General features: G+C 35.6%; 1 protein-coding gene across 5 annotated transcripts in view; it reads right to left on the reverse strand.

The window, feature by feature from the left end:
• Window positions 1-10,060, reverse strand: part of LOC106881609 (titin homolog) — a 207,307-nt gene that overhangs the window by 70,465 nt on the left and 126,782 nt on the right. For 4 of the 5 annotated variants that reach the window (XM_052971545.1, XM_052971544.1, XM_052971549.1 and 1 more), the window contains exon 5: window positions 452-481. The exons of the other annotated variant lie outside the window; for it this stretch is intronic. In XM_052971545.1, the coding sequence (XP_052827505.1) occupies window positions 452-481 (30 nt within the window). The remainder of the gene's footprint in view (window positions 1-451; window positions 482-10,060) is intronic. 5 annotated transcript variants of the gene reach the window in all.

Consider the following 10,060-nt stretch of genomic DNA (forward strand, 5'->3'; position numbering starts at 1 on the left):
TATATATATATATATATATATATATATATATGTTTGTATGTATGTATATGATGGGCTTCCTCATAGCTTCTGACTACCAAATTTACTCAGAAGGCATTGGTCAACCCAGGGTTATAGTGAAAGACACTTAGCCAAGGTGTTGTGTGCAGTGGGGCTGGACCTGAAACCAAGTGGTTGCAATGTGAACTTCTTAACCACACAGCCATACCTGCATCCACTGAATAGTTTGATTGTTGATGGTGGCAGGAGATGTTGATTTGATGACAGCGAATATGATACTGCATGGCACTGTTACTATGGCACAAGAAATGGAGGTGGTGGTGGTAGTGATGGTATAACAGGAGAAAGTGATGTGGCAGGGGAAGAGACAGCATTCCATAGAGAACAATGCTTCATTTCAACAGCAGGTACATGTATACTACATTATATAAATGCATGTGTATATACTCACTTTTTCCCAGATGAAGCTTCATATGTTGACCTAAAGATGTGACAAGACTGTTTAGGTATCGATGTGCATTAGATTGTAGATTAAAGACAAACACAGAAAATACAAAATAACAATAACATGAGAGAGAGAGAGAGATAATAGAGTCTAAAGACCAGTAGAGGCCAGATAGCAAACTGGGTGGTGCATGCCCAACCTCACACTCTCAAATACATACTATAACTATTATCTTCATCATTGTTACCACCATTATCATAGTCATTATCATCATCTCATTATAAAAGTAATACAAAGTAAGGGTTGAGGTTTGAATGTTTTGTGACGCATCAGACAAGATATCCTGCAATTTTAGTAACATCTCTTTAAGCTCTGAGTTCAAATTCCAACAAGGTTGATTTTGCCTATAATCATTCTGGTATCAATAAAATAAGTAGTCAAGTTAAATTTACCACATTTCCTTCATCATAGTCATGCTGTGTTGTCACAGTTTATTTACCCACCCATGGTAAATAAAATAAAGGACCAGTCCAGCAACGGGGTCAATGGTGTTAGCTATTCCTTCTCCTTAAACTGCTGTCCTTGTATTTAAATCCAACACATTTACTGGTTTCAGATTTTGGAACAAGGCCAGCAATTTCAAGGGACATGGGTAAACTGATTTAGTTCGACCCCAGTACTCAACTGGTATTTATTTTATAGATCTTGAAGGGATGAAAGGCAAAGTTGACCTTGACAGAAATTGAACTCAGAATGCAAAAACAGACAAAATGCCACTAAGCATTTTGCCCAGCACAATAACAACAAGCCAGGTTGCTGCCTTAATTAGAACATGTATTAACATGATTTAACATACATTTTTCACTGTTGACATAGGCTGGATTTGTTTTCAACACAAAAATGCCCCTTATTATGTCAATCATGAATCATCTATTTCATTAGACTCAACATTTTCAGATCAGACATCAACATTTCTTTCCAATGCTACCCTGGATCTACCTCTCCACATTCAACCCTTTATGTTCTACTCACAACATATGTTATTATAATCTAATAATTTCCAACAAGATTAAACTATGCTATCCTCATTCAGTTATTTCTATATCTAAGCCCAGAGATAATCCCCCAATCAATTATGTCACAGGCTCACAACTGAAGGCTTAGTTTTCAGGCAGTGTATCTTGTATAAAATCACCTTAGAAGAGCCCCTCTCTCCTATACAGAACTAATGAAAAGTAATAATAAATATTGATCCTTAAACATTTCTTGGAGTATAGCTAAATACAGTGAATGTAGATGGATCTTCTTAAGGTTAAAGGGATAACTCAGCAACTGATGTATGCTAACTAAATCTTATATACACAATAATCTGTTTCCAAATCATCTGAGAATATAAACTGCAAAATAAACAGTATCTTAACCAGAAAACATTTGCTTCTTGATTTATCAGCATGAAAGCCTGGAGTTAAAGAGCAGTTTTTTTCAGAATCCCTTACAGTAAGATATATGAAAAGGTGTCACACTATTAATCAAATTTTACTGTCATTTTTGTTTCTCTTAGGCATGACTGTCGCTAAGGAGGTGCACTGGATGGCACTGTCTCCTCCTCCTCCTCAGCATCATCGTTTAACGTCCGCTTTCCATGCTAGCATGGGTTGGACAATTTCACTGAGGACTGGTGAACCAGATGGCTACACCAGGCTTTCCTCATTATTCAATAATATACCTTCAGATTTACAGTGATACACTTATTTTGAAACTCCACTTAAGCATTATTACAAATTAGGGGCCACTTAAAATATTCTGAAGCACCCCCAGTTACCAAAGTCTGGTGATGGGCCTGCTTGTTTTATTTGATGGCTTTATTTGATGGCCTGCTTGTTTTATTTGACGGTTGTTTCCTATTTCTGAATTACAGTTTTTATTTTTTTAATGGGAGGAGGTTTCAGTATAAGTCTTTCCAGGTTATGCTCAGATTGAGGTCTCTTTCAAGCATACTTTTAACACACTTTTGAAACTATGTTAAGCCTTGCTGCTATGCTAGCTCCACTAGATAAGTATCTAGTGAGAAAGCTCTTCGCCAACTCTTATGATATCATTTTCATTCATGCATGCAGACTTTTACTTACTTCTGCTTACACTGACATTCACCATGTAGGAAAATCTACCTCTTTCAGATCAATCAACCCATATTTAAAAAAAAAACACAGAAAGAAATATTACATTCCACTGCCACATACTGGTGTCCAGGTCACATTTGATTTAAAGCTAATTCACATTCTGTCGCCAAAAAGTTAGTTATCAATGCAAGATCTGACTTGATCAAATGTAATTATTAAATGAAATAAATATCTAAGATAGTATGTTGTTCCAATCGAGAAAATATTTTTCTAGACCATTAAATTTGATATTTAGAGTGTATCTTTTTACTGGTTTCAGTCATGAGACTGCAGCCATGCTGGGGCACCACCTTGAAACTTTAGTTGAATGAATTGACCCCAGTACTTTTTGCTTTTTAAAGCCTGGTACTTATTCTACTGGTCTCTTTCACTAAACCACTAAGTTACAGGGATGTAAACACACTAATACTGGTTATCAAATGGTAGTGGGGGACAAGCACAGACACAAAAACACACACAAGAATATATATCTGATAGGTTTCTTTCATTTTCTGTCAACCAAATCCACTCACAAGGCTTTGGTTGGCCCAAGGCTATAGTAGAAGATGCTAGCCCAGAGTGCCAGAGTGCCACACAGTTGGACAGAACCTAAAACCATGTGGTAGAGAAGAAAGCTTCTTTTCACACAACTATGGCTGCACCTATGTATATCCACAATATTTATATCTACATCAGGTATCTTATTCCTGAACATGGTCTTAAAGCAGAACTAAACTAGAAAACTTTTATTTTTAAACAAAAAAATAATAATACACAAAGTCACAGGAGCCTGTCCAAGAGATCAAACCAATTAGAGATTAAAGAAAGTGGAGATCAAGTTGATTAGGAATTGAACTAAGTGAAACATAAGGCAGATATGAATATTATAAATGTACAATCTAAACATGATTAAAACTGTAGCCATGTGTTCAGCTTCCCATCATGGCAGAGGTGCCAACTAAAATTATGTGGTTTAATTAAGAACAGCTAACTTGATGGAAGGATCTACTGCAAACCCAAACACAAATGCTATTAAAACAGTCACCATACAGCAAGCATCTGGGTACTGTCTTGATGAACGATAAGTTTCTTCTTGTTTTTGTTTAAAGTAGAGTCAGTTCACATTGATACTAAAGGCAGTAATTTCTATAAGATTCTATAAAAATCTATAAGAATCTATAAGATTCTATAAGATTCTATAAGAATCTATAAGATTCTATAAAAATCTATAAGATTCTATAAGATTCTATAAGATTCTATAAGAATCTATAAGATTCTATAAGAATCTATAAGATTCTATAAGAATCTATAAGATTCTATAAGAATCTATAAGAATCTATAAGATTCTATAAGAATCTATAAGATTCTATAAAAATCTATAAGATTCTATAAGAATCTATAAGATTCTATAAGAATCTATAAGATTCTATAAGAATCTATAAGATTCTATAACTCTGGTGCTTCAAGAGATTTGAAACAACTAGGCACTATGAATAGACCATCTCCAAATTATTTGGTTTCTTCAAGTACCCAACATATAGATTTTTTTGTTGTATGTTTATGGTAAGTATACCTCAAAATTCATATGACCAGAGGAAAGATAAATTTTTTGTATTAATATTTCTCATGCAATTACATATATTCTAATATATGCATGCTAGATAAAAAATTGTCAGGTGTTAATGCTAGAAGTAAAACAAAAGACTTGGGAGGAATTGCTAAATCCAGATCTGAGCTCAGTATAGACCTCGCATAGAATCCAGACAAATACAACAAAATGTTTTGGGCTCCTCCAACAAATATTAGCTTGGATAAAAACAGATGTCATAACACTGAAGAAAATTATAATAATGATGATGATGATGATAAAGTTGCAGTATTTCTATGAGCTCATTACAGTCCGAGTTTAAATTCCAACAAGGTCAAGTACTGGGGTTTGATGGTATCAACATAATCCTTCCCCTCAAAATTGGTAAAGGAAGATACCGGGAGATCTTTACTCAAGTAATATGTTTGCTCACACTCAACAAGGAGGAATTAACTTTAAATTGATTGTATTTCTAAAATCATTGGTTTAATTAGACCTACCTTACATATTTGAACACACACACACACATCCATACCCTCCTACATTGCAGTCTGTTTTGTTTTAGTTGCTTATTGGCTCCAGATCAGTTTGAATTGAGCAGACCTATGATCAACATCATTCCAACCATGGCCATCACGTTTTGTATATCGGGGACCACATTAACCAATATATCTTTCATTACTGAAGATGGAAAAAAACAGAGGTGTCCTTAGGAAAAGTCTTGAGTTCGTCCACAACAAGGGCCTCACCAACAAGCAGAAGCACTCAAGAGATCATGACCTTTACGATAATAATCTAACCCTTACAGCTCAATAATTGTACGATACATAAGACTTGTTAACATCCCTTGAAAATGTTGCAGTCAAAAGCAGTCTGTTTTCTCAATGCAAATTTTGCTGCTTGAAACACCACGGTGTTTCAGACTTAAAATGTGTCTCCTCAGTCAAAGTCACCCCACACAAACTGGTGAATCTATCAAGAGTAGAGGCCCTTGTTTATAGAAATCAGCAAACAAAATATTTGTTGATGTATGTTGAAGTCTGTCAAGCAGATCATAATTCACGAGGTGCCTGTAGAACAGTGAGAATCCAAACAATAATGAATTGATTCAATCTCAATATATTCTGACATATTCAAGTGGGAATATGCTGATCATTGTTGAGTTTCGTTGTTGGAGGACATCTCCTCCTTTTAGACGATGTGTGTTCATAACACACGTGATTTACTGGTTTGTTATGAACATGTCATCCAATGACAAAATACAACAGCAATCAGAACATACACATTCCAATCTGCCAGAACATACTCAGATTTAAAAGATACATTTAAGTAACAAATTATTTACTTATAATTACACTTTTTTAATATTTACAAAAGGAAAGAAAACTTATAATTTACCATTTACACCATGGTAAATCCAGCAATGGAAAAAAATCTGTGACATCTACTTTTCTTTGTACACTAAGTTGTAGCTTTTATTATTTAATGGTTAATGAGGCCTGAATAAATGTTACAAAGTATGAATGACTGAACAAAATTGGTTTAAAAACAAAAACCTTCAAGTCATACTATTTAACATGACAGCCAAGAATGAAGAGCATTTCCACATATGTTTATGCCATAATGTAAATATATATACAGTGTGTGTGTGCTAGTACTTTCAATATGTTGAAATACCAGTTATTTATATTAGTTGTTTCAGGGTTTTATTTCATTAGTATTTCACAAAAAAATGAACGGCAAAAATTATCAATGAATTTTGCAACTTTGATTCCACTAATGCTACATAAATTTACACACATTATATACAAGTGTTCACATGAACATACACATTTCATGACTGTTGATTTACCTATCCACACTTGGAAAGGTCTTTAACCCTTCAGATTACTTTGTCAAATATATGAAGGTGGTATCAAAAAGTTTCCAGACTAGTTCTGTAGCATGCCAACAGATGGCAGTACATGGTTGCGTGTGCAGCAAGAATTAACAGTGACCTTCACGAGGAAGTAGAGTGCTGAGAGACATCACTTTATGTACTTTGCAAATTGTGAAATTTGTGTTTTTGTGATCATGTGTATGTTGTAGTCTGCAATTTTTGTCATGGACAGGAAGTTGGAACAAAGAGCCAACATGAAATTTTGCATAAAACTTGGGAAGTCTGCTACAGAGACATTGAGCATGCTTCCGCAAGCTTATAGTGATGAGGCAATGGGTCATATGCAATATTTCAAGTGGCAAGGTCGCTTCAAAAGCAGAAGAACATCCCTGGAAGACGATGAGCAATATGGAAGACCTGCCACAAGCGTCACCCTTGGAAATGTGGAGAAAATTCATCAGCTTTATGCATGAAGATCATTGGAGGACAGTCAACGACATTGTTGATGTTGTTGGTCTGTCATATAGGTCCATGCAGGCAATCTGAACGTCCGCAAAGATTTGGATTCTTCACAATGACAATACACCCCGTCACCAAACCTGCCTCACTTGTGAGTTTCTTGCCAAAAACAACATCGTATTGCTCCCACACCCACCCCATTTGCCAGATTTAGCACCTGTGGACTTCCATCTCTTCCCCAAAATGAAAATGCAGGAGAAAGGTCGCCATTTTAACACTGTTCTCAAGATCAAGAGTGAATTGCAGAAGGTCCTTGACTCGTTTACATAAAACGACCTCCAGGTCAGGTTCCAAAAGTGGCAAGAATGCTAGGACTGGTGTATTACTGTGCAAGGTGACTATTTCGAAGGATATGATGTTAAAACTTAGGTAAATAAGTTATTTTTCTATTAAACATAACTAGTCCAGGAACATTTTTGATATCACCTTGTAATTCATAGCTATATGGTTAAGAAGTTTGCTTCTCAACCACATGGTTTGGGTTCAGTCCCACTGCATGGCACCTTGTGCAAGTGTCTTCTACTATAACCAATCAAAGCAATATGAGTGGGCTTAGTATTAAAAAACTGTAAAAAGCCTATTGTATGTGAGTGTGTGAAATTTTGTTTCCTAATCTTGACATCACGTGATTGTTGTAAATAAAGGTTATTCATTGCCGATATTCTATGAAAACATGTCAGGCTATGGAGAAATATTACCTTGCTTGGAAATAACAAAGGTTGGTGGCAGGAAGGACATTCAGTTGTAGGCAATCCACCTTGACAAACTCCATCCACTCATATGGTATGACTCGATTTCCATACCACTACCACTAAAGCAGAGTGTGCTATATTAAGACACAGGTGCATTATGTGTTTGCATTGGCAACATAATGGTTCATGCATAGATGTGCACACATTCTGAAGCCATTACATACAAAATAAAGATAAAGACAAAGGTAAACAAAGAGAAATTGGTAAGCTTGTAACTTGGTATTTGCAGGGACAGGTTTAAAGTCAACATATATATATATTTTCTATTGAATTAAACATCTAATTAAGTTTCATAAGTTAAAACTGGAATCAACTGAGAAACCAAGGTGGTAAACTTCAATAAAAAGAACAAGAAGGAGTGGACTCTTTAATAATAGTCAGGCGGCCATTGCATACATCACATTAAGCACACTGTCTCATGTCCCTTAACAATATTCACCACAATATGCAGCTTATAAAAGAGGCTCCTAGACATGGTGAATCATGATGTAGTGAAATGGATATAAGTTTCTTTCTCTTTTCTATTTTCCTACTTTTTTTTTTGTGATATACACTGTAGCAAAGCCTGGGGAAATTTTATCTCTCATCTATGTAGCACTACAAAGATATAGAAGTACATACCACACTTTTAGAGGTCATTGCATTTAATGTTAATGGAGTGTAGAAAATGCATTTCGGTACAATTCTCACAGAAAACACCTCATGCTCCTTGTGTACCATTGCTAGAGAAAAGAAGCAATGCCAGGGTGTGTGAAAGGCGTTAATATGTTGCCGACTTGCATAGTAGCAAAAGAATGGTGATATCTCTCTGACAAGCTAAATACCAAGGAAACATGCAGAGATGGCTATCACCTTCTCACCATGTTGTAGTGGGAAGGAGGAATAAATACAGGAAAGGAAAATGAAAGAGATAAGCCAGAGAGAGTGGAGTGAGAAGAGAATGAGAAAGAAGTAAGAAGAGAAAAAGAGAGACGTGGGGAGGGAGGGAGAAATTGAGAACAAAAATGACAAAAGAGTGTAGAGAGGAAACTGACAAAGAAAGTAAATAAATTTAACTTTGAAGACAAGAATTTAAAATATTTTAGAGTGATCAATATAAATATATATATATATATATATATATATATATACAACAAAACCGCCATAAACTATAAACTCCTTGAACAAATTTAACTCTTATCAGAACTAGAACCTCAATGAAGGACAACTCTGAAACAATGAGTACACAAAATACCAAAGGTTCATGGTCAACAACACAAATAAACAAGCACATTATATATGTATACATCCCATCGTCAGTTATCAAATGACTTGGTTTTAAATTTTATATGACAAATGTAGCATGGAATTTGGTTCGTCAGCAGAGGTCCATCGTTATCTATTCATCCAAAATAGATTTTCAACTCAGCAATAGATGTACATAACTTTGAATATAAAAAGCAGCAGTGCTCAGGTATGTATGAATATATGCCTACAATATCAACTGTTATCATCCTCATCATTATCCCCTTTCCCATGCTTGCATAGGTTAGACAGAATTTGTAGAGGTAGATTTTTCCACAGCTAGATGCCTTTCCTGTCACCAACTCTCACCTACTTCCAAGCAAGGTAATATTTTCCCATGGTCAAACATGTCTTTCACGGAAGGCTGAAAACAAACCACATCATCACTTGTATGATGGTGAGGCTTGTTTTACTACCATTATATGATGTCAAGACAAAGGGGAAACACACACATGCATACACGTGCACAAACATGCACACATGCATGCGCGCACACACACAACTGGCTTCTTTCAGTTTCCCTCTACCAAATCCACTCACAAGCCTGGGGCTATAGTAGCAGAAACTTATCCAAGGTGCCACACAGTTGGCTTGAACCTGAAACCTCATGATTGGGAAGCAAGCTTCTTAACCACATAGCCATGCTTGCTCCTTGTATGCATATAAAACAACTTAGTGCTGATCTGACATATGTAACCTTAAGTGAATGAGAAAACAGGCCTTGAAAGTGTAATATGACTAGCCCGTGCAGGTGAGATTACCTCTGGCCCCTCAGCTGTACTGAACTTCAAAAACCTGCAGTTTTCAGATATTATGTTTCACTAATTGATGGGTAATTTGTTTTCCTCAATCTACAATTTGCTCTTCTGGATTAGGCTCTGCCATTTGGTACAAGACACTCCTAATTAACAGCTCTCATGTTCAAGGTAGGGGTATGTGTGTGTGTATGTACACGTGAGTTTGAGGGTGTGTGTGTGTGTGTGTGTATTTGTGTCTCCTTGTCTTCACGTTACAATCACAGCTGCAAATCAGTGTCACTATCAAACAAACAATGCTATTCATTTCCAATATTTTTCAAAAATATATCTGTCTAAGAGGAGATATTACCTTGGTTGGAAATAGGTGAGGGTTGGTGACAGAAAGGGTATCCAGTCACCTAGCTGCAGAAAAATCTTCAAAAAATTAATTTTGCCCAAGCCATGCAATAATAGAAAATGGTTGTTAAAGGAATGATGATGATGATACACAGAAACACGTGCACGCAAATAACTATATATGTATATATATAAATATATATATACCATCATACAACATTCATACACAAACAAGAAAATTCAGACAACAATGTAAACAGAAACAGTTTTAATAGAAAGAGGATCAAAAAAGAATGAATAGTAAAAACAAAAGATAAAATGGAAGGAAAAAAAAACTGCA

The sequence above is a fragment of the Octopus bimaculoides genome, chromosome 11 (genome assembly GCF_001194135.2).
Source record: "Octopus bimaculoides isolate UCB-OBI-ISO-001 chromosome 11, ASM119413v2, whole genome shotgun sequence".
Lineage (NCBI taxonomy): Eukaryota > Metazoa > Mollusca > Cephalopoda > Octopoda > Octopodidae > Octopus > Octopus bimaculoides.